This window comes from Leptinotarsa decemlineata, unplaced genomic scaffold (assembly GCF_025532065.1).
Source record: "Leptinotarsa decemlineata unplaced genomic scaffold, Ldec_3_MD MMD2_tig00026328_RagTag_RagTag, whole genome shotgun sequence".
In the NCBI taxonomy this organism is placed as follows: domain Eukaryota; kingdom Metazoa; phylum Arthropoda; class Insecta; order Coleoptera; family Chrysomelidae; genus Leptinotarsa; species Leptinotarsa decemlineata.
In genome coordinates, this window is record NW_027412688.1 from 7,144,124 (window position 1) to 7,170,011 (window position 25,888).

At 35.7% G+C, this 25,888-nt stretch overlaps 1 protein-coding gene across 8 annotated transcripts in view; it reads right to left on the minus strand.

The window, feature by feature from the left end:
• LOC111507772 (G-protein coupled receptor Mth2) overlaps positions 1 to 25,888 on the minus strand; it is a 131,651-nt gene that overhangs the window by 66,658 nt on the left and 39,105 nt on the right. The window contains exon 1 of one of the 8 annotated variants that reach the window (XM_074182703.1): positions 21,786 to 22,182. The exons of 6 other annotated variants lie outside the window; for them this stretch is intronic. In XM_074182703.1, coding sequence (XP_074038804.1) covers positions 21,786 to 22,167 — 382 coding nt within the window. In that variant the 5' untranslated portion in view covers positions 22,168 to 22,182. Of the gene's footprint in view, positions 1 to 8; positions 707 to 21,785; positions 22,183 to 25,888 lie in introns of those variants that run through there. One more of the 8 variants, XM_074182701.1, reaches the window with a different exon arrangement.

The following is a 25,888-nucleotide window of genomic DNA, read 5'->3' on the forward strand; positions in this document are numbered from 1 at the left end:
TTACTGACCTATGGCATAAAGTATTCCGGGAACTTTGTCATTCGTGACACAGCCGATGGCAATACTTTGGCCCCCATCCGTCGTTATACAAAAATCATTCATGGACAAAGTAACAAAATCCGTCACTAGAACACCGTTTTCCACTTTGAACTCATCAACAATGATTTTAACCTTGGTTTCACGACATATTTTGTTTTTCGGCACGTCGATGATATGAAATAACTTGAAATCACTTAGATCACTGTCACTATCGTTCACACATTCTTTACTGGTGAAGTTCAACTTCTGTCCTTCAGGACAACACTTCCTTATACACTGTTTAACATCACAAATGCACCCTTTGATCGAGTTGCCATCGATGAAGTAGTGGTTCTCGTCGAAAATCAGTCCATTTTTGGTTATGTTTGTACCTATTCTTTGGCCGTCTGTTATGTCGATGTAGTCCGCACATCTCACTCCTGCAGCTATCGCCTCACCCGTTTGGTAGATCAAAATGACGAAAAACGGGGTGAAATACATTATTTCACTTAGCCTTTCTGTTTTAGTACTCGTAAATACCACGCTGGTGCGAAACTTGGCACCTCAAATCAAATGATCGTGAGTAATAAGATAAGAAAACGGAGATAATTTTATCTTAGTTAAACACTCGATTGTGGGCTAGCCCCATTCACTTGAATCTCACTTAGTCGGATTCTCAGTAAGTTATGGGAGATTGAAGAGTAACAAAAGTTGATCTTACCGTCGTGATTTATAGCTTTCACGCTGACCTAATAGGAAATGTAAACATTTTTTTAACACTGGTTGAGTTATTCCGTCTGAATGTAAATACCACTGTTTTGTTGATTTAGTAAATCAGAGGCGAACTTAAACATATTTTTGTCCATCTCTCATGGACGAAACCTGGCAGAATGTCATTGAAAACTCAAATGTGAAAGAAGCTTTCCAAACTTTTTATAGTATATACCTTTATCATTTTAATCATGCCTTTCCTCTTAAAAAGTGTCAGCTCAACCTATCAAAAAATTGGGTCACAGATGAAGTAAAAACATCAAGTAGAAAGTTAAAAGATCTAAACATCCTCAAAAACTTTTATCCAGGGTTGGCAGAAACTTATAAAAAATCAAAAGAACTACATCGTAGATTAATATTAAACACCAAGCGTAAGTTTTATCAGAATAAAATAACGGCATCCGACAACCCCACAAAAAGTGATAAATGATATTAACGGTTCCTCAAATGTGGGAAGAAATATAACTATTCTTCATAATAGTGAGTATGTCACGAATCCCCAAGAAATTTCAGACCTCTTCAATGAATACTTTCTCTCTATACCTAAGAAAATCACCGATGATCTCAAATGTAATACCCTAAAAATAAGTATAAAAATCCTCCTAACATTCCAGAAACTATATTTCTTGTCCCTTTTTCAGAAACAGAACTCGTATCACTCTTAATGAACAAACTCAAAAATAAGGGATCGTCTGGACCTGATTACGTTCCAATGTTTCTAATTAAGAAAAGTCTGCCATATATTATATATCCACTCACTTACTTAGTTATCTGTCTTTGGTTTTGGATTTTTTCCTGAAAAACTGAAAATTGGTAAAGTTGTACCAGTTCATAAGAAATCTGACGCTCATCTTTTAGAAAATTACAGGCCTATCACTGTATCCTCTGGTTTTTCAAAAATCTTTGAGTATGCATACTTAGAGAGATTAATGAATTTTGTTGAGAGTCATAAAATTATTTCTTCTTCTCAACACGGATTCCAATCTAGAAAATCCACCATAACTGCCATCTCAGCATTCTATGAGAAAATCTTGGAAAGTATCGAATGCGGCGAATGCCTTGTTGGGATATTCTGTGATCTCAGTAGGGCATTTGACTGCGTCGACCACATGATCCTGTTAAAAAAATGTATTCATACGGCATTAGGGGTAATGCCTTCAATTGGATTGAGTCCTTTACTAAAAGCAGAAGACAGTTTGTCTCATTTAACGATCACCAGCGTATATTCAAATCTGGAACTCAAACTCTGGAAATTGGGGTCCCTCAAGGTTCTGTTTTGGTATATTGTAATGATATGAATACTGCAGTCGCTGAGTATACATGCATTATGTATGCGGATGATATGTCATTATTAGTGTCTGATAAATGCGACATTTCTTTGAAGGAGAAGTGTAACCGGTCACTAAATAATTTAGTTTTATGGTGCAATTCCAATTCTCTGTTTTTTAACTCTGAGAAAACCTTTTCTATTCGATTTCATCATCGACAAAAAACTTGTTCTGACATCAAAATAAATGCCAACAACAGGATACTTTCTAATGTCACTGAATGTAAATTTCTAGGGTTACATTAGACCACTGTCTGAACTGGAAAGGACATTGTAGCCAACTTACCTCCAAATTATCATCTACCACATATTTAATGAGAAACCTCAAAATGATTTTAACCAGTGATCAAATACTGAATTATTACCATGCTCATGTAGAATCGCGAATTAGATTTGGCATTTGTCTCTGGGGTGGTTCTTCATCAGCGCAAAGTGTTTTTGTCGCACAAAAAAAAATTCTCCGAATCTTGGCAGGAGTTGAACCTCAAACATCATGTAGAGACCTTTTCAAGCAATACAAAATATTAACTCTTGCGGATATATTTATATTTGAAATGTCTGTTTATATTTATATAAATCAATCAAAGTTCGAACGACATAGCTCCTATCATAGTATTGACACAAGAAATCGTAATAATTTCTATGTGAAACCCTATAAATACAACCTAACTGGCCGGTCCCCTTTTTACTTGGGATTGAAAAAGTTCAACAAGTTACCTTCTTTTCTCAGAGAAATTGACAGAATCCATGTTTTTAAATTCAATTTGAAAATATTTTTATTGAATTATAGTTTTTATACCGTGCAAGAATTTTTTAATGTGACTGTATGATCTTCTTGATTGTATTCATTCATATAACTGACTATTCCAATACATGTTCATGTCTTATGGAAAAATAAATATTATTATTATTATTATCATTATTAGATCATTTATATCGTGAAGTATTCAAAAAACACTTTAGTGTGAGATTTTCACTAAACAGTTTTACAAAAATGCAACACGTGTTTCGCTTGTTTGCAGGTTGTTAACAATGTTTCGTAGTGTATTTCATTGGTTCGGACCGCCATTGTCTAATATGATATAAATTGATTTGAAATACCTGAAAGAATCTATAGAGCGGGAGCTGACCGTTTGGCGGAAGTTGGTCGTGTTCCGCTTGATTATAGGTTTCTATATGTTGCGTATCTCTACGCTAGATTGGCTAAATGCGTTGTTGGACAACATAAATGCGGCTTCTTTGAATTTTCTCCTTAACCAGTGTTCCTCCTTCTGGATGATTTCAGCTTGAGACCACTGAATATTATGTTGATGAGTCCAAACATACTCTGCTATTCCTGATTTGCTGGTTTCACCTCGTTGGGTGTGTTTCTTGTGCTCGTCAAGGCGAACATTCAATGTCCTTTTAGTTTCACCGATGTATGATTCTCCGCACTCACAGGGTATCCGATAAATGCAATCTTGGAATCGCAGTCCGCGTTTGGTGGCCTGATTTTCGTTAGGCTGCTACAGATGACGTTCCCAGATCTGAAGCAGATTCTGATGTTTTACTTGGACCTAATTCTTCTTATCCTTTCCGGGAATCCTCTGATGTAGAGGAGTACAAGTACTGGTTGCGGCGGCTTCTCTTCCTTGTAAGGCTCTTGCTGCTGTCTTCTAGTCAAAGACAGTTCTACCATCACTTTGAAGTAACCATTCCGTTGAAGGTCATTTTTGATGATGCCTAGTTCCTTTTCGAGACCTTCCTTTGTATTAAAGAGCCCGAAAGCACGGTCTACTAGAGTCTTGATGATACCTCTCTTAGTCAATTGATGGTGGTTGGATTCCTGGTTCAGATACTGTCCGATGTGAGTGGGTTTTCGTAATACAGATGTTTCCCATTTAGTGTCGGTCCTCTTCACGAATACGTCTAAGAATAGCAATTTGTTGTGGACTTCCTTCTCCATTGGGAAAGTGATAGAATGGGAATTCAGAACTAGACACCTTCCTAAAGCACATTAATCAACGTAAGTCCTTCCATCAAGACTCTAGTAGACCGTGCTTTCGGGCTCTGTAATACAAAGAAAGGTCTCGAAAAGGAAGTAGGCATCATCAAAAATGACCTTCAACGGAATGGTTACTCCAGAGAGAACAGAATTTGGCTAGAAGACAGCAAAAATCTCACAAGAAAGAGAGGCCGCCACAACCAGTACCAGTACATCAGAGGATTGTCGAAAGGATTGGATCCAAGTATAACATCAGAACCTGCTTCAGATCTGGGAACACCATCTGTAGCAGCCTCACGAAAACCAGGCCACTAATCGCGGACTGCGATTCCAAGAATTGCATTTATCGGATACCCTGCGAGTGCGGAGAATCATACATCGGTGAAACTAAGAGGCCATTGAAAGTTCGCATTGCCGAGCACATGGAACACACCCAACGAGGTGAAACCAGCAAATCAGGAATAGCAGAGTTTGGTTGGGCTCATCAATATAACATCAAGTGGTCTCAAGCTGAAATCATCCACAAGGAGGAACACTGGTTCAGAAGAAAATTCAAGGAAGCCGCATATATATTGTCCAACAACGCATTTAGCCAAGCTAGCGTAGAGATACGCAACATATGGAAACCTATAATCAAGCGGAACAAGACCAACTCCCGCCAAACGGTCAGCTCCCCTTAAAAGCGATGAACCGGAAAAAAAGAAAGCGGATATAAGTGAAAATACTTAAGTGACCCATAAATAGTCAGATATCGCAGGAATGACTCCAGTTATCACTCGAAGACGATATGCGGATACTAACAGTCGAAACGTCGTGAAGCAACTTGGCTTGGCAATTTTCATTTCTTGTTAATACTTTTTAGTTTTCATCTCGTGTTAATAGTTCCATTTTTTAATTTTTTTTATTGTTGCTTGTATTTTATGTCATTGTAATTTATTTTTTTCCTTGATATAATTGTTATTTTTCAGCTATTCTTTTTAATTTTTTATAGATTCTTTCAGGGATTTCAAATCAATGTATATCATATTAGACAAAAGAAATCCCAACCGATGAAATGAAATGTTTTATGAGTACCTGGGTTTGTAATGAATTAAATGAACTGAACTTACGTACCAGTTTCCGTATTTGAAAAAATATTCAGTAAAGGGGAGTTATTCAATTATATTTGGTCATTCACTAACTTACTGGAATTATTAAATCTGTTTATTAGACATTCTAGAACTAGAAGAATGACTTTCAAAACTTTTTAAATGTAACACGTCGTATTCATGATTGAACTCATGTCCTTCTGCTAAAAGGCTGGGTGCAAATGTGAAAATGGTCTTTCTATTTAAGAAACTACTTCTATGATCTTCAATCCTTTAGGAAAAATTCTTCCTGTTTGTCCAATGTACATTTTTTTGGCAGGAGTCACAAGTCATCTTATATACTCCTGATCTATCCGACACCGAAATGGTGTCTTTATTGTTTTCAAAAAAATTAACATAAACTATAAGTCGTTCTGTAAGCTACGTCTACGCATTCTTTTTCAGAAACGGGCGATATCATTAGCGGGTTCACCAAAATATGCTATAGGATATTGTTATATTTTGATGCAATTATGTGGGGGGTTATTTCAATCATCATTGTTAACACAGTAATATAAGTGAATATTTCAATTAATATATCATCTTCAACAATATACTAACATACAACTTTCGAAATGGACTGTTTAAACATACCTGACAATGGGAAAGAAAGGTTTTGGATTTCTACTTCTCCATTTTCATACGACTAAATGTATGAATCTTTCAAAGAAAGGAGGACATCAATCAATTTGAAGAATGAACTCTTCACAACGATGTGTCAGATCATGCAAATAAGTAACTTTCAGACACTGTTTACCGCGAGTTGTGATATTACAAATAAAGTTAATAATTATATTTTATTCCAAAACAGATCATTGTGCATAAGAATTGTAAAGTTACTTTATAGGACGGTTACATTCAAGTTTATTAACAAGACTTGAGTATTTGCTACAATCTACTGTAAGCTACGTCTACGCATTCTTTTTTCAAAAACGGGCGATATCATTAGCGGGTTCACCAAAATATGCTATAGGATATTGTTATATTTTGATGCAATTATGTGGGGGTTATTTCAATCATCATTGTTAACACAGTAATATAAGTGAATATTTCAATTAATATATCATCTTCAACAATATACAACATACAACTTTCGAAATGGACTGTTTAAACATACCTGACAATGGGAAAGAAAGGTTTTGGCTTTCTACTTCTCCATTTTCATACAACTAAATGTATGAATCTTTCAAAGAAAGGAGGACATCAATCAATTTGAAGAATGAACTCTTCACAACGATGTGTCAGATCATGCAAATAAGTAACTTTCAGACACTATTTACCGCGAGTTGTGATATTACAAATAAAGTTAATAATTATATTTTATTTCAAAACAGATCATTGTGCATAAGAATTGTAAAGTTACTTTATAGGACGGTTACATTCAAGTTTATTAACAAGACTTGAGTATTTGCCACAATCTATAATGGTTGCTCAAGAACTGCTTACAAACTACTATACAAAAATGTTTCCACAACAAAAAGCTGGGCCTCTGGTATGATAAGTGGAACAATTTTAGAAAGAAAAATCAATCTGGAAAGTAGTAGGAGAAGTCAAGGCGGTACAAAATTATAAGTGGCAGGAGAAGCCAAACGTCTGGCTGGGCCTGCACCTTTATAGATTTCATAAATGAGTATTTGGAAAAACCCACTACTTGTATAGAAAGTCCATTGTCAGGGTTTGATAACAATTTTGCATTAATAAAAATGATTCCCTTGTCGTTTGAATGAGCATTACAACCAGTTACTGAAAAGAATGATGATAATAGATATTGCCAAATGTTTATTAGCACTTAAGGTACAAAAGATTGAAATCCTCACTGTGATAGGATTATATGAGCCTGCAGCTGTCGCCTTTTTTAATATGTCTGGCCAATTGTATTATTTTAATGACGGCCCTCAAGTTGTGAACTTTCTAAGCTAAGTTCCGTTAAAAGCTCATGAAATAAAATCTCAGTTCCTAATCATTTCTAGCGATGCGACTTCATCCATATAAACATCGAATTACATTTCGAAACAACCACTTTTATATGAACATTGAATTATACAAAAAAAAAACATTTTTCTATTTAATTTGTACTACAATCATTGGTTATAGAATTGAATCAGATGTCATACACAGGATTGCTACACAATATAGTATTGAAACACTGTCATCCTAAATGGCAGAATCGCGAAGATTCGGAATGAGACATTTGCCTTGTTGCTTCTTCAGCACCAATGTGGATAACATTACAAGATGAAGCATTCCATACATTGATGAAATTACGACTTTGAATTAATGTATTGAGTGCTTCATCTTGTAATATTTCGTCATCTTCAAGAGGAAGATTAAACTGTTTGATCTTCCACGTGTCGAGGTGTTAAAAGTAACGGTTTGGTGTTGGGGGAAAATCTAGTAATATTCTTTACTACACCAAAAATTCCAAACAGTGTATCACAAGTTTTCATAGTGTTTAACTGATGTGTATCGTGGGATACTAGCTTGTTATCAACAAGTGGGAAGCAGACTATATTAGCAACTCAATCAACTTTATTGACACCTTAGTACTTTTTTGTCCTCAAGTACCACTTGAATATTTGTGTCCTCAGCAAGCTGGGAGTAACACTATCAATAGGTACTTTTACTGATCTCTATTATGAGATCAACTAAAAATAAAAGCAATTTCTTCAAGAAGGTTGGATTGGAAACGGAACAAAAAACAAATTTATATAGATGAAACGTTAATTAGTTCTCATCATACTGCAAACATGTTGTTTTCCTTCAATGAGAGCTTCAATGTCATGCTCAGTCGCACTTAACACGCATGTATAAATCAACACCCAGTCTATTTTTGTATCTATATTTTGTGTACGATAATTCAAAGAATCCATTTTCGCTTATATATTGACAGTTACAAGGGGTATACAGAAAGTTGAAAATTTTTCGGAATAGAGAGGAGTATTCAGCAATTAATTCCCATCCAAAAAATGAACTCAGGTTTTTGTTCAACATGGCTATCTGAACGGACTGGATTAATCCACAAGCGAAACCTCCAGGTTCCCCCTTGAATACTTAAATGATATTCAAGCTTTTCCAAACGATTTATGGTGAAATGTTCACTGTTATTCAGTATGAAAAAAATAAATATAGTTCAAAAAACTTAAAAAAAAGTTTTAAAGTTTTTTTAAATAAGCTCAAAACGATAACGAACGAGAAATACTAGTATTATTGTGAAAAAAGCGACCGGCGCTTGATATAGAAAAAATATGGCTCAAAGCGCCCATGCTTTTTTCAGAATAATACTAGTATTTTTCGTTCGTTATTGTTTTGAGCTTTTTTTTAAAATTATTTTCAACTTTCTAGTTCGATGTTCTTTAAAAGCGTATTTTTAAGTTTTTTTTAAACAATATTTTTTTTTTTTAGTTTCGTATGCTATAAAAGCGTGTTTTTAGACTTTTTAAACTATATTTATTTTATCTAAACTTTGCGATCAATCCGCCGTATATTGTTTAGAAAAATAACGATTGATATTTTCCGATTCCGGAGAGGGAGTCTGAAAATCAGCTACCAAGCCCAAGGCAGCAGGCGCGCAAAGGAGGGTTACAAATAAGGCAGCAGGCGCGCATGAAGAAATAAACGTGAAGTGAGTTCGAATTATATCAAGGAGGTTACGTTCAGCGCCATCTGCCCGCGAATAGATCAAGCAATAATGTCGATAAGTATATCAAGGAGGTTATGTACAGCGCCACTTGCCCGCGAATAGATCAAGCAATAATGTTGATAATTCTGTCAAATGCAGATCCCGATATGAAACGAAAATGAGAGTTACAAACAAACATACATACAGGTAAAGCTAATATAAAGCGTCTAATAATTATGAACCAGATAAACATTATATGCAGATTTTTGGTCGATTTAAAATAGCCTATGTCACTGAATATATATTTTGATAATTCGCAAATAAATAGATGAGTTAGAGTAAGTACATTTCTACATAATCCTTTTTTAGGAATAGTAGAAATACGTCTTAACCTCACCTATCCATATTAGACAACTGATGAGAACAACTGTATAGGTCTGCAGAGAGATATTGATAAAACCATGGATTGGAGTCTAAGAAATAAATTATATTTCAATTTAAAAAAATGTTCTGTACTCTCAAACACCCGTATTAAAGAGTCAATTCTGTTTGAATATGAAATGAAGGGAGAGATCCTAGAGAGAAAAACTGAAATAAAGGATCTTGGTGTTACCTACAATTCACAATTCAACTTTTCCACTCACATTAATAACATGATTAAGTCCGCTAATCGTATTTTAGGTTTTGTTATCAAACAAACATCGAATTTTGCCAATATTAACACTATTAAATTATTATATTATTCCCTGGTCAGGCCTAATCTAGAATTTGCCTCAATTATTTGGTCCGGAGAATATCAAACATATCTAAATAATTTGGAAAGAGTACAAAACAAACTGTTGAGATATTTGTATTTTAAAAGGTATCACGTGTGGCCTAATTATAATACCATCAGGACATATCAATTAAGATCGGAATTCAAGATACTATCCTTAGACCAGAGACGAACTTTAACATCAATGATATTCCTGTATCAATTAATAAACAATTTAACAAATTCCCCAGAAATTCTCAATATGCTTCCATTTAATGTACCTCCACGGTGTATACGTTCCCCACCAATGTTTAATATCTCTGCAATATGTACATCATCGAGAGCACCTCTTTTAGCTATGATTAAATTAGCAAACAATGTCAATCTACTTATAGATTTAGATTGGACCTTACCTCTATCAGTTTTTCGTAAAACAATTTTACAACAAATATTGAATTTCCATTTGTCAAACTAAACAAATATTCGACGAATCCACTCAGTGCAGTTATGGACGACTGCCTACAAGTCTGGTATCAGTAGTAATCTAGATCTTTATTTAATAGCTATCATTGTAGTGTATTTGCCAACAGTTTATCCATGTAATTAGTTTTTAATGGACTGTATGGGTAATAAATACAAATAAATAAATAAATAAATAAAATAAATGAAGATAAGTTATAAAATTTTTTAGATTCACTTCACTTAAAAAACTATTATTCCTATACTCGGAGAATCATGGACTGAAAATCGATCCAAATAAAACTTTGGCCTTATGCATAGGGTTTCAAAGACGAATAGTAGAAACTCGTGTAACTTTAGACTCACTCTCGATGACGCAAACATTGACTGGGTAGACAGAGCTAAAAATCTTGGCGTAACCATAGATAGCTCTTTGTATTTCCATGAACATGTGACAAACATTTTCAAAGAATCATTCTTCAAACTCAAATCGCTATATAAGTTCAAGTATCAGTTATCAGAAGAAATGAAACTCAGGTTAAAACTCTTACCCCCATATCGAGTATTGTTGTTCGTTGTTCGGTGTATTAAATTTTTTGCTGCAATATAACAAACAGAAGTTACAACGTATGTTTTTGTTTAGGTTGCTTCGAACTAAAACACCTATAGTCCGTTCATAATTTGTTGATAGCTCACTGCAAGTTTGACCCTCATTAGAGAACTGAAATACAGAGAGGACAGCTAATATGATATAATAACAAAAACCAAACTAAAACTGGCAGTTTAAGATGTTTTCGACTAACCCACCTTGTATCTGAAGAAATACAATACAGCTATAAAACTTTTAATCCGATTATGTAGGTATTTTGAGTGGAAATGAGTGACCAGTGTCGTAGAGTATATGATTAAAACATTAGTTACTTTTAATAAATAAATATATTAATATTCTTAAACTGTAGGTACTGTAAACTGTATTTTTATTTTAAAAAAATTTCTTTATTTTATTCAAAAATAATAAGTTACTTGCAATTTGTAAAAGATACATTTATTTAATTAATACCTATTTTTTAATGATATAAACTACGATTACTTACAAAACTATTCAAATTCAAAATAAACAGGATCATCTTCGGAATCCGAGTCGTCTTGCAGGTTAATAATTAGCGGTTGTATCTCTACAGTCGCATCAATTATATTGTCAAGATCCCACATTTTTTGTTCTTCTTCTATTGCATCTCGCCAATTTTGTTCTGTAATATGTTGTAAAGACTCATATAACAATTCACGTACAGCTTGTATTTTATATGACGTATTTTTTCTAGCCACATAGCTTTTCATTTGTGCCCAAATGAGTTCAATTGGATTTAATTCGCAGTGGTAGGGTGGAAGTCTAAGGACTGTGATGTTTCGTCTTTCCGCCATTTTGTCAACTACGTATTTCTTGAACTTAGATTTGTGTTGCCGGGCAATTTTTAAAAGTTCTGCTTTAACCATTCCATCTTCGTAAGGCAGGGACTTATTCCGCAGCCAGTCAATGATATCCTGTTTCCTCCACGCAGTTGTTGGAAGTCTTTCAACTAGTCGTGAATGATAAGGTGCATTATCTAATACTATAATTGAGTTTGGTGGTATATGTTCAATCATCTGCTCAAAATACTCTTCGAAAACATCAGCTGTCATCTCCTCGTGATAGTCTTTTGTGCTTTTGGATTCAAATTCCAACAAACCATGCTTAGCAAATCCTTTTTCACTGCCAATGTGAGAAACTATTAATCTACTGCCTTTACCAGAGGGTGGGGAAATACCAGTAGACCAAGCTTCCATAAAGGCTTGCCTGGAGCTTGATATATTTTTATCTGTCCAAATTTTTGTGAGAGTATGACCTGCGTTTACCCACGTTTCGTCCTGATAGTAACTTGGCCTTCCTTCAGCCCGAAATTTCCGTATAGATCTTAGATACTTTCTTCTCCAACATATTATCTCTTCCCGGTCAATCAAAAGTGATTTTCGGTCTGATTTCTCCCACCGGAAATTTAATTCTTTTAAAACTTGCCACAATTTGGTTCGTCCGACATGAGGCAAATCCGGGTCGTCTCTAACTTCTTGTAAAATTTTGTTTAAGTTGGGTATTTCTTTTTTGTAAAAAAAATTCGTGAATTTTCCTTCGAATACCATTTTTGGCAAATTCATCAATTTCAATAGGTTTTCTCCCCCTCTTTAAGTATTCGTTTGTATTTGGGTTAGCTATACCTTTTTTTTTCTTTCTGATGGGAACCTATATATTGTTGACTCCCCTACGCCCGTCATGTTGGCACAACTCTTGATTATGTTCTGACCAGTGTTTGTGGGATTCTGAGAAACCAGAGCATCGTGAACGTTCAAAACAATAGTCTTCTCTCTTGGTGAATAGACAGACTTACTGACTGTACGCAACAGTACCGGTGTAAAACTTGATGATGTTGATGATGATGACGAAGCCATCGCAAGCAATCAAACAAAACAAGCAGGAACGAAAGGTACGTATATGTTTGTAGGAATATGAAAAAAAGTTACTCACGCACTGCACAAAATTCGCAAAATAAATATTAGAAATGTTAATTACTGCCGTAGACGCCGAAACACCAACGAGCCGTAAATTAAATGCGATTAAAAAATGTATTAAACCAAAAATTATTTTCGTTCGTAACAACTTCACCCTTTCAAGGCAAGTTTCGAATATGAACTGAAGCTTTATATTTAATGAATAAACACCTCAGGAACCTCCGCCTATGATTTTACGAGTTTTACGACCGTTTTATGACTTGGGCCCTCATTTTGTGCTATCGACAAATTATGAACGGACTATAGGCACCGTACTTCCAAATTTCAAAGATGTTTTTCTTATATAGCCCCTTCTTATCTGAATGAAATTTCACCCCTTTCAAATCATAATATTAATCAATTTAAGAAAGAAATGAAATCACAGATGCTTACTGCTCAGTGCTAATTTAAAAAAATTAAAATTCAATGTATGGTAGTGCAATGAAATTGTTAAATTGACCAAAATTATGTTAAGAATATTAAGAGTTATTAGCAACTGAATGATGTATTATTTTTTTCTCTTGTCTATCATTGTTATGATAGTAAATAAGTATGTTTATAATTATTTTCTTATACTCACTGTATAATTTTTGGGAGGGGTGGAAGATAGCCTTTGGCTAACCCTTTTCCTTTTATGTATAAATGTATTTTTATGCATAATAAACAATATTATTATTATTATTATTATTATATGTAATCTCTATGATCACATCATTCTAAACATAATTGTTCAGAACTATTTTGATTCACCAATATTTTGCAAATTTCTATACCTAATGTTCATCAAAACGTGACTATTCTCTGACCTTATTAACAACGGAATTTGAATATTACACTCAATATTTGTGGGAGTATCATCAAACGATTAATTATACTAATTAGATCACGTCAAACCGTAGATGGATGTCTGTAAACAATACCGTCAATTGAGTAATTAACAAAACAAACAATTCCTAAAATAACAGAAACAATTTATGAGAGAGGTGTAATATTTAGTTTCACCTGGAAAAGAGATAAATTTCTGTTCATAACTCTATCGATATTGTTATCGAACACACAGTTTTTTTATATCAAACAAACCGAATCGACTCAATGATTTTCTAAGAATCAATAGTCATTGAGAAATTTACTGAGATGATTCATAAGTGACGAGAGTTTCGATACCTTGTTTCACAATATTCGGAATTACCAATACCATTCAGAGTCAAATATAGAATATAAAAAATAACTTTTGTCTAATTTCTACGGAAATTTTCATTTATAACGACCGATTTCGGTTTATTAAACTATTATCATGTATTTGAATAGAACTGGCCGATACTTGATGAAAATCCATATTAAAAAAACTAATCAATATATTTTAGTGTATGATTTTTACTATAAAAGGGTTTTACAAAAACAGCAACACGTGTTTCGCTTCTTCAAGCATAAACTGAGAGTTAACTTTGAAATACAACCATTTTATACTTTAACCTAGTACCTAATCGTCTACCTAAATAATTAACCTATCTGAAAAGGTTAGGTGTGAATTAATTAACACTGTCAATAAACTTTCCGAAAGTATGCATGTAAATATACCTAACTATTTTCACCTACAAAGGAACAGATTCAATAATGGCGAATTATTCAATTCAGTTTGACAGTCAAACCTTTCTTCTTTAAATGGAGGGGTTTGTATTCATGGTTGAACTCATGTCCCTCTGAGATTAAATGACTGGCATATGTGGAATTTATTTTTCCATTCTGAAAACTATAGTTGTGTTCCTTTATGCGGGCTTTGAATGTTCTTCCAGTTTCACCTATATAAAACATCGGACATGATCCATACGATAATTTATACACTCCTGATTTTTCTGAAACTGAACTTTTATCTTTGTTATTGTTAATGTGCATGCCTAAGTTCTTGTTGGTTTTGAAAGCAGTATTTACACCTTTGCTGTGCAGAAAATCTGAAATATTTGTAGTGGGTTGGCCTAAGTAGGTTAAGGTTCTATAACTTTTTTCTCTTCTCTTCGAATTGGGTATACTTCTTTCAAAGCTTGACTGTATAACTTTTTTGGTAATAAAAAATGTATCACGATGTGTTTGTGACAAAATTACTTTCAATTCAATGAAACTTTTTACTCATCCTGCAAAGGTCTCATAATGGGAAATCCACTTAGTCCTATTCTGGCAGAGATTTTCATGGACGATTTGGAGAGAAGAATACACAGTAACCCACTGGTACGAAGTTTCGTGTATCGGTATAGATATGTGGATAATATCCTGGTATGTTTCACAGGAACGAACAGACAGTTGACAAAATTTTTGAAGTTCATCAATTCTCTCCACCATTCTATCACATTCACAATGGAGATGGGACAGGACGAGTCTATACATTTTTTGGACTTGACAATAACAAAAGTTAACAACAAACATGATTTTTCAATTTATCGTAAACTGGCACATACAGATATTATCATTCATAATTCGTCCACTCACCCATATCAGCATAAGGTAGCAGCTTTCAACAGTATGATCCACAGACTAATGAATGTGCCCTTGTCAGAGGCGAATTTCAATAAAGAACTGAATATAATAAAGCAAATAGCCGTCAAAAATGATTACGATAGCGGTCTGATACATTCTTTATTATCAAAAAAGTTATACAGTCAAGCTTTGAAAGAAGTTTACCCAATTCGAAGAGAAGAGGATATAAATTATAGAACCTTAACCTACTCAGGCCAACCTACTACAAATATTTAAGATTTTCTGCACAGCAACGGTGTAAATACTGCTTTCAAAACCAACAACAACTTAGGCATGAACATTAAGAATAACAAAGATAAAAGTTCAGTTTCAGAAAAATCAGGAGTGTATAAATTATCGTGTGGATGATGTCCGATGTTTTATATAGGTCAAACTGGAAGAACATTCAGAACCCGCATAAAGGAACACAAATATATTTTTCGGAATGGAAAAATAAATTCCACATATGCCAGTCATTCAATCTCAGAGGGACATGAGTTCAACCATGAATACAAACCCCTCCATTTCGAGAAGAAAGGTTTAAAACTACCTGTTGGAAAGTAAGGAAATTTACAAATTCAAAAACTGAATTGAATAATTCGCCATTATTGAATCTGTTCGTTTATAGGTGAAATAGTTAGGTATATTTACAGGTATACTTTCAAAAAATTCATTGACAGTGTTAATGAATTCACACCTGACCTTTTCAGGTAGATTCATTATTTAGGTAGACGATTAGGTACTAGGTTAGGGTATAAAATGGTTGTAATTCAAAAGTAACTCTCCTTTTATGCTTGAAAAAGATATTGTATAGCGAAACACATGTCGCGGTGTTTGTTCAAGCGTTTTTTATATCAAGAGCAGATAGCAGATGGATCAAAAACACCTGCCGGTTCCGATGCAGGTGTTTTCGTTCGCAGACCCAGGACAGAGATATCAACCTGCCTAGGAACCTATGCAACTGTATTTCAAGCGGAAATTTACGCTATTTTATTGTGTGCGGAAATATTGGAAGAATCCAACCTCATACACAAATCAATAAAAATATTCCCGGACAAATTGTCTCTGGTCTGGATTCCTGGCCACAGTGGCCTGGAAGGCAATGAGGCTGCTTTCAGCACCCTTCTGGCAAAGGAGGGTGCTGAAAGCAGCTTCATCCCACCAGAACCTGTCATTCGCATCGCTTTAGGTTTCGCTAAACAAATATTGAACACCTGGATAGCAAGAATATTTATGGACGTCTGGCAGAATCTTCCAGGATTGGCTCACTCCAAGTCGTTCATTCACCTTTCGAAGCTTGACACCAAACAGTTGTTGGACTACAATAGGGATGAACTACGATGTCTAACAGACCTTCTTACAGGTCACTGTCATTTGAATCATCATATACAGAGGCTCGGACTGTCGGAAGACAGTCGCCTCTGTTTGGAAAATGATAAAGCAGCAGAGCACATACGTTATGCCTGCCCCGCTGGGGACCGAATCAGGTTTTGGCAGAGCCGTACTCTTACCATCTGACCTGAAAGACCACTCACCATACCATTTAATCGGCTTCGTTGAGAAGCTGGGTTCATTTGGACGAGTTTGAATAGGTGTGAGCCATAATAAACCCTTGCGGGTTGCGGTGGGAGGTCGAATAAAACTACTCACTTTGGATCTAACTTAACCTAACCGATGTCATTTAGGTAGGTTAATCAAACATGTACCTGAAATAACAAGAATGAATCATCAATACCTTATCTGAGATAGCACAACAATAATTATTTAACTTCCTTAACATATTAAAATCATTGAGTATTGATCCGAAAACACTTCTTGTTGATATCTTCAAATACCAATGGATCTTAAACTAGTTGTTAAAATTCACAAGTTTAAAAGGGGAGAGCTGCATAATTCTAGTTGGTCATTGATGGTTTTGATATTGGAGTTTTTATTCATTTCCAATCCTCCCAACAAATTGCATTGGTATTACAAACTGTATTGAGGATACAGGTAACAATTTTGTTATTTTAGGTACAGGTTTAATCAACCTACCTTAATGACATCGACTATATTATTGTATATTACAGGATATATTTGTCGAACTGCGACAGTTCACTTTAGAATGGTTTAATGAAGCGAAACCGGTCGTGACAAACGAAATACTCTGAAGAAATGGGTCAAAAGTTATTTTTTATTTCCTATATTTAATATGAATTTCCTCAAAATAAATCGGTCATCAATCGAACAAAAAACAACCATTCAGAATCGTTCACTTCAAAAATTTTCAGTGGAGAGTCTGATACGTTCGTTTTTTGTTAGTTCATATTGTCTATTTCCAAATTGAAGCCATACACCAACAAAAATCCTACAACGCCCCACAACTGTTTTAATTTATTTAACTCCCGATTTGATTGATGAAATATCAAGAGTTAACAAAAGAGGTAGAATAGGTGGAAGTGTAAAATATAGGCAGATGAAATTTCAAAAGACTCAGCGTCCAACGAAAATTGTGGAATCTTTTACATTTGTAGATTGAAAAAAAATTAAAACTATAAAACTGTCTTATTTTTCAACAGTGTATTACCAGATGAAAACTGAAACACACCAAAATCAACAAAACTCATGATTCCCAAAAATTTCCTGCTTAAAAATCACACCAAGAAACTTGCTTCGGGTATTTTGTAGGCCGTTCAACTTGTTTCACGGAGAAGGGCTTTTCCTTCTTGTTGCAAGATTGCTCGAGCAGAACTAATATACACAAAGAGCTAAACAAATTTTCCGAATAACCTCACACCAGTTGTTTCACTAGTAGTGATATCAAGAAAGCTGTGAATAAACTCATTCTCTAGGAGCGATAATCGATATGACGTCTACTTTCTTATATTTATCACCCACCAATGAAGCAGTGCAATCCAGAAACACAGAGAGTCTACAACTGTTATGCTTCATATATCCAAAGATTTTGACCGTGTTCAACATAGATGTTGATCACTTGAACTGTAATATTATGGCTTTCATATCATTTATGTTAGTGGCTCTTCAGTTTTCTCACAGAACGTTTCCTATAAGTAGCTATCGACGATTATCTTTCGAATGCCTTTACCGTCAACGCTGGTGTTCCACAGGAATTTTGGTTCAAATACATTTTCTATTGTACATCGATGATCTATACATGTTCTGTATCTATAGAGTAGGGAGGGTAAGTGTACGCCCACAGCACTTAGGCCACATGTGACCCACATGGCCACATCTTCCCGAGGAGTTGTACTTCTAGGTTATCGTCCATCTTGCCTTTTCCAGGAAGGTAGACAGGTCACTAGGAGACATCTCCTTTATATCGGCAGGTGTAGACCAAGATTCGCCCAACACACACTCTCTTACTAACGATAACTCCGGACACTCGCATTAGGGATGCCTGAACAGTTTCATCTTCCTGTTCACACATCCTGTTAAGCGTAGGTTATCCTGGTCATCGCCAGATATTTCTTCGGCGCCAGATTCCCAGGGTCGCCCAGGGTGATCCTGACAAGACTGCATCCTTTGATTCCATCCCATCTTTTTAGGAATTGAGCATGAGTGTAACGTACGGCTAGTTCCGCATTTGTCCGAAGGTGTCACTGGGTCCTAAAATTCTTAGTCCAACCGCTTCCTTGGCTGAAGAGTCGGCAATATGATTACCTTTACTCCTGTCGTGCCCTTTAACCCACCTCAGGATAGTGTTATTATCTACCGAGGCTTTGGCTAACTTTTCGTGGTACTTGTGTTCAAGGCTAATAGGGCTTATCTGCTATCAGTGAAGACTGTTGCGTTTTTGCCAGAAATTCCTTTCCTGGTTATTTCTTTTGTGGCAATTGAGATACCAGCCAGTTCTGTTTGAACCACGCTGGTATTTTTCCCACTTCCCACTTAATCTTCTGGCTTAATGATCTAGAGTAAACTCCACATCCTGAGCCCTTCGGACTTTTACTTGTGGGAAAGACAACAAATCAAATACTTGACGACAATCCACAACTTTGCTGGGTGAGGTGTCACCTAGAGAGGAAAAAGTTTTACTAAATGACGCCTCATCTTAAGGTGTGTTTATCCTTTCAGGACAGCTGTAAGTAATTATGTCACGGTAATGTGGAGCGATGCCGAAATGGACCTGTTTCTACCAGCTACTCCTGGGACCCTTTAAGGAGCATGAAGTAACCAAAGAATTCGATCATTAGGCTATATAGGAGCGATGGACGTCGACCAAAGTACCCCTTCTTGAAACATGGTATCAACAAAGATAGATTCCCAAATTTCCAACTCTTGAACCTATTAGGAAGCCTAGGAGGCTACTTGGTAGAATCACGAAGCGACTTATCGCCTCACCAAAAGAAGAATATGTTATGAATCTGATTGGTACCCAAATCTTGAGCAGCATAGGCAGAATCGACATCAAGAGCGGAAACAAATTTTCATGAGCAGGTTAATGAATTATTATGCCAAAATAATGATTCATCCAAATCAGAGGCAAAAAATCCTGTAAGGCTTGATCTTGCGTGTCGTTAGATGCCCTCATATCAGAGGGTTGCTGCAGGGATATTGCAACTTGGACAATCGACAACTTCAGTATTGACCAATCAACTAAAATCTTTCCAGTATGCCAGAGCATACTTTCTGGCCAGGATGGCTACAGGTTACCTGAAAGAATCAGGAGAGCTTCTCCTGACAAGTTGGTGCGGTTAGTGTCCTGCATCCATTGGAGAGCGTGTCCCAAAAATGTTCCACATGGGACCTACTTCCCAAATTACACATTTGACTCACCTTCACAAGGAAATTAAGGCCCTGATAGCAGAGGTGGATCAGATATACAACGGTCTTGCTAACATAGGGTCGTCAATACCGGGCCGGTCCTCGATTGAAGACAGAATGTGAATAACCAAGAAAAATACTTGATAAAAATAACTGCGTAAATGCAAGCGTGACATAAGTGTAACCACCTATTGGTGTGACACCCAAGTCAACTTGTCAAGCTTCATGCCAGTGTTGGTGGTTCGACCAATCAACCGACAACTGTGGTAGCAGAAATTTGGGAAGCTAACCTGAAATGCCATCGGAAAACGAATCCACATGTTTCTAGAAATGATTCAAAATCGAGAAAGGTTAATGCAGTCAAGCTGCAGGAAAATATCACCATGAAAATCAATACTGACATAAAAACTTGACAAGTTGACTTGGGTGTCACACCAATAGGTGGTTCCACTTATGTCTCGCTTGCGTTTACGCAGTTATTTTTATTAAATACTTTTTTTGGTTATTCACATTTTGTCTTCAATCGAGGACCGTCTGCCCGGTACTGACGATGCCCAGTAGGCTGAAACAGCTGTCTACCGGTGGCTCTTAAGTTGAAATCAATATGGGAAAGATCAAAATGGTACTTATCTATTTATTTTCTGATTTTCATGGAAATATTTTCCTGCAGCTTAACTGCATTAACCTTTCTCGATTTTATATTATTTCTAGAAACATGTGGATTCGTTTTCCGATGGCATTTTAGGTTAGCTTCCCAAATTTCTGCTACCGCAGTTGTCAGTTGATTGGTCAAACCACCAACACTGACATAAAAACTTGGCAAGTTGACTTGGGTGTCATTATGTCTCGCTTGCGTATACGCAGTTATTTTTATTGAGTACTTTTCTGCGTTATTCACATTTTGTCTTCAATCGAGGACCGCCTGCCCGATACTGACGATGCCCAATAGGCTGAAAGAGCTGTCTACCGGTGGCTCTTAAGTTGAAATCCATATGGGAATGATCATAATGGTACTTATATATTTATATAGACATATATAAGATGGAAAAGGTGAGGATCATATATTTTTTCACAACTATCTCAATATGAGTATCAAATGACAGAGCTTGACTATTAGAATAGTATCAAGATGGCCGCAGCAACAATATGGCGGATTACTTATTACCTTGTAATACTGAGGCACTAAATGAACTGAACAGAATGAGAATAGAGTAACAACATAAAAAATTAAAAACTTGAAAATGAAGTGAGTAAATTTTTTTTATGTTGAATGGTTTTATTAAAGAAAAATAATAATAATAATGTAGATGATGTACTAAAAACTAGATAGCAGCTATCCCAACACTCTCCTCAGCAATCTTCGGTATTGATCAGATAGAAAAAAAAATCGTTGAGCGTAGTATTTACATATTTACTCAGGTTACGCTACACCTAACGGTTTAATTACTTTTTCATCTGATATATTCCGCTGAGGAGAGTGGTGTGATGACCTTCCGAAATATTTTTTAGTTTTCAGTACATTTTCTATATCATTACCTTTTTTTTTCAATAACACCGTTCACCACAAAAAATTTTTTCACTTATTTTTTTAGTTTTCAAACACCTAAATACATGGAATTGAGTTGAAAATATCCAGTTTTTACGAAAATTTTGTCCGACTCTGATATCGTGTAACATTAGAAAAATAAGAGAAGGCATATGAAGCACTATGTAAAATTGAGTTTTAGTATGAAACACTCTGAAAAAGCTATTGTATGAGTAATGAAATATGTGTCGCGGTTTTGTAAACCATTTAGCAGAATCTCACAGTGAAAGGTTACTTGAATACAGTAAAAACATTGGGCATCTCTTCGAATTTTTTGCAAACCACTCACCTACACAAGAACTTTCACTAACCCCAGAAGTGTCTAACTGAACGCAAAGGAAGGCATTCACATCAGATGCACCTTCGATATTGTCCACACAATACTCGAAAAACCTCCTGGTCACGCTGACATTCTTAGCCAAAAAGACTCTCAAGTCCCCATTCGAAGAAATCTCGAATTCTCTTCGAGAAAACGGCGAAGCCAAAACTTTCCCATCATCACAGCCGTATCCGAAAATCAAGTCGAACGAAAAGTTCGTCTTCAAATCAAAGGCAGCCTTTTCCGGGCGACAGTTTTTATTTTTCGTAAACACGAACCCGCGAGGGCAACATTTTCTAACGCAGTTGTCGCAGTCAAGAGAGGTTCCCTGAGAAAACTCCAGAGATAACATCAAGATAAAGAATGCGATAAGGATCACCATATTCATCGAACGATAGCAAAGAACTACAGCTGATACTGGCGGACGATATCCCCAATACCGATCGAGAAATTTCGCATTGTTTATTTTCTCAGAGATATGATTGTGTTTTGAAGTCGGTCGTACAAAGGAACTAATGAAACAAAGAGTTATGGTTCAATTGGTGTGAATGACATGTATTACCCAAACTTTGAAATATATTCAAAACATTTATTCGGCGAGGATCTACGAGGGGTATACTTTGTGCCGATAACTCAATTTTTTAAACATATATCATGAAATGTAATTGCTGAAAGTAATCTAATTAACAATTTCCATATCATTAGACAGATTCAACAGAGGGGAAGGAGTCAAATCAATTTGGTCATTCATTAAATTTTCAGAATTCTTAAATCTATTGATTTTCGAGCATTCCAAAAGATTGAGTTTGAAAAACCTTCATCTTCCAAAAGTAGACCTGCGACTTTATAGGTACGTGTGGCAGATACCTGATGGAAAAACAACAACTAACCCAGCTAATGCCACGCAGAAAGCTGAAGTGAAATCACCAGGCACCTGAGCAACGTCTTCGATTTGGAAGATTCGTCACAAGTTATTTCCCACTATAAAAAGCAGAAATTAATTTCATTTGGTCGATACCTCCAACCGATAGACCGGTTTCGGGGTACTTGCCCCATCATCAGTACCGGGCATGGTCTCTTCAGAACGGTGTGAACCGTCTGAGTATCACGACCAAACAAATATAATTCGAGCTAATCATGAACTCTTTCTGCAGTTGATTCAATGGGAGTTTCACTGCGCCACCTGCAGACAAAGCCAGGGAACAACTCTACAAACACATATTCCAGAGTGGGAATCGGAATAATGATAATTATTTCGGAGAGGTATATATGACAAAACCAATTTAATTAATTCCTATTTTTATGAAAGGTGACTTTTTATCCTCTAGACACAAATAGCATGGACTGTATGCAAGTTTCACCAACTAAGTTGGCATCTTCAGGAAATGAAGTAGACTAATTCTTAACTCTGAACGTGGCCTATTGAAAACACACTACAGGAATGTCAACATTTGATCCCACTGGCTTCGAAATAGATGTGAACAGGATTCTGATCCCGCCATTACCCTCCTTAAAAAAATTCTAAAAAGCTAAAAAACAGTTTGAAGCTCTCTCCATCATACACGTAAGTTGAAGTGTTGGTAATTCATTAGAATTGTAAGAGAAAACCAAGTAGATGAGGGGGTTTAGTATCATTTGATACATTTTCGTTGTTTCCACAACAAATATTTGTGGTAACTTCTGAGGGTCGAAGATCTGAGTGAAATAGTAATCGAAGACTACATACAACTTACAAAAATATGAATGGAACAGAAAACTCTTGAATATTTGACGTATCTTCTGAAGGCAATGATCTTAGTGGAAAAGTTATCGAAAACTACATGCAACTAACAATAATCTGCATGGAACAGTTCAACAACTGTTTCTACAGCCAACACAGCAACGCATAGCTCATCTGTTCCCGAGCAGATCTAAATAAGAAGCAGAAGAGGAGTTGAATTAATTTCCACATACTTGAATCCGATATGAATATGATGGATTTTCGATTTTTGACACAAAAAATCACAGGTAGAGGACTTTGTTTCGAATATTAACAGTAGATTCCTAAATTCACATATAAATAGGTAGTTACTATTCATGGATGTCTTGGTGATTAGAAGAAACCAGGCTCTATAATTTGACGTCTAGAGGTAGAATACCAGTACTTCCACATATATTCCTGAAAGCTCACACCATTGCCAACACAAAATGGCAGGACTGAACTTCATTTCTCATAGGCTTGGTTAATATACAGCGCATTTCTTTAATGTCCCCTCCCTTTTATATTTTCAACAGGTCAACTCGCAAAATTGAAATTTGGGATAATGAAATTATTGCATGAATACTTTATTTTGCAGTGAAATTGGCAGATGAAACTTCCAAGATGGCGACTGGGCGCCATCTGGGTTCTTGTGACACATCATTTTGAATCTCCAGACAAATACGTCACAACCCTAGTCAATATCTTCACCTGCTACAAAATGGCGGAACATTTAATAATTTTCTGAAGACAAACACATTAATATCGATATTTCTAGAAATATTTCTTTTTATCTGCCATATGGCAATTCCAACAACCCGATAAGGTTTGTTAAGTTATTTTTTGTTTGTAAAAACGACAAAAAATGTCAGTTCAGTTAGTATATTCTCATTTAGTTCTCGGTTTTACTAGTAGAAAGGTACTACGTCAACAATCTCTAAAATGGTCGATTATCGTCCATTGGAAAAAAAATTGAAGCGATTTTTATTTATGGTACGACGCGTAACTTTCACGATACCGAAAGGATTTTCAATGAACGTTTTCCGAATCGTCCTATCTGTAGAAAATATTTGAGGGAACTTGTATGAATTCACAACTACCAGTAGTGTACATAACAAAAAGCCCCCAGATCATCCGTTCATTCCGGAAGAACAGCAAGTGCAAATAATTGGTGAGATGGTATTAAATCCTGAACAGTCTATTTATTCTGTCGCGAATGTTTGTGAGGTGTCTTCTTCTACTGTGTGGAGACTTTTGAAGAATAATAGGTATAATCCCTACAAAATCAAAATGGTACACCAATTAACTGAAGATAACCCTGATCGAAGAACATAATTCTGCGAAATCATGACGGAAACCATTGCCAGGCATCCTACCTATCTCCACAATATTTGTTTTGGTGACGAATGTACATTTTTTTAAAAGGTCAATGCTCACAGACAAAATTGCCGTTATTGGATTGAGACCTACCCTCACGTTTTCCGGGAAACATTCCCAAAATCCAGAAAAAATTTACGTTTGGGCAGGAATATTGGAAAACCATATTGTAGGACCTCTATTGATTGATCAAAATTCAACAGGAGAACTGTATTTGAATATACTGGAAACTACTGTTGACCCTCTCATCACTGAAATTCGAAGTGAATCCTAATGAATGAATGAGAATATTGTATTCCAACAAGATGGAGCACTACCACATTACTCCAGACAAGTAAGAAACAATCTGAATACTACTTTTCCCGGTTGTTGGATTGGCCGTCGAGGTCCTACAGAATCGCCAGCCCGCTCGCCAGATTTGACACCTTTAGACTTTTTTTATAGGGCTATTCGAAGTAAAAGGTGTTCGAAACTGAACCTGCTTCAATATTATATATACGACAGAAAATAATAAATATTTGTAAAGATATTGACATTACTGTGTTCGAAAATGTTTGGTGTGAAATATCGTATAGGCTGTTCATATGTCAAAAAGTTCAAGGCAACCATTTCGAGCATCTTCTGAACTGACCTCAAGCTTATTATCTCATATTATGTAGTTAAATATCAATGTATTTAGGCATTTATCAAAAGTTCCGGCCATTTTGTAGTAGTTGAAGATATTGACATTATATTCAAGGGTTATGAAGCATTTGTCAGAAGCTTCAAAAAGCTGTGTCACAAGACCCCCTTTCCATTTATTTTTTTTCAGATGGCGCCCAGTCCCATCTTGAAAGTTTCATATGTCAATTTCACTTCGAAATGAAGTATTAATGCATCATCACAAATTTCAATTTTTTGACGTGGCCCGTTCAAAACTAAAAGGAGAGGGGTCATTAAAGAAAAGCATTGTATGGGT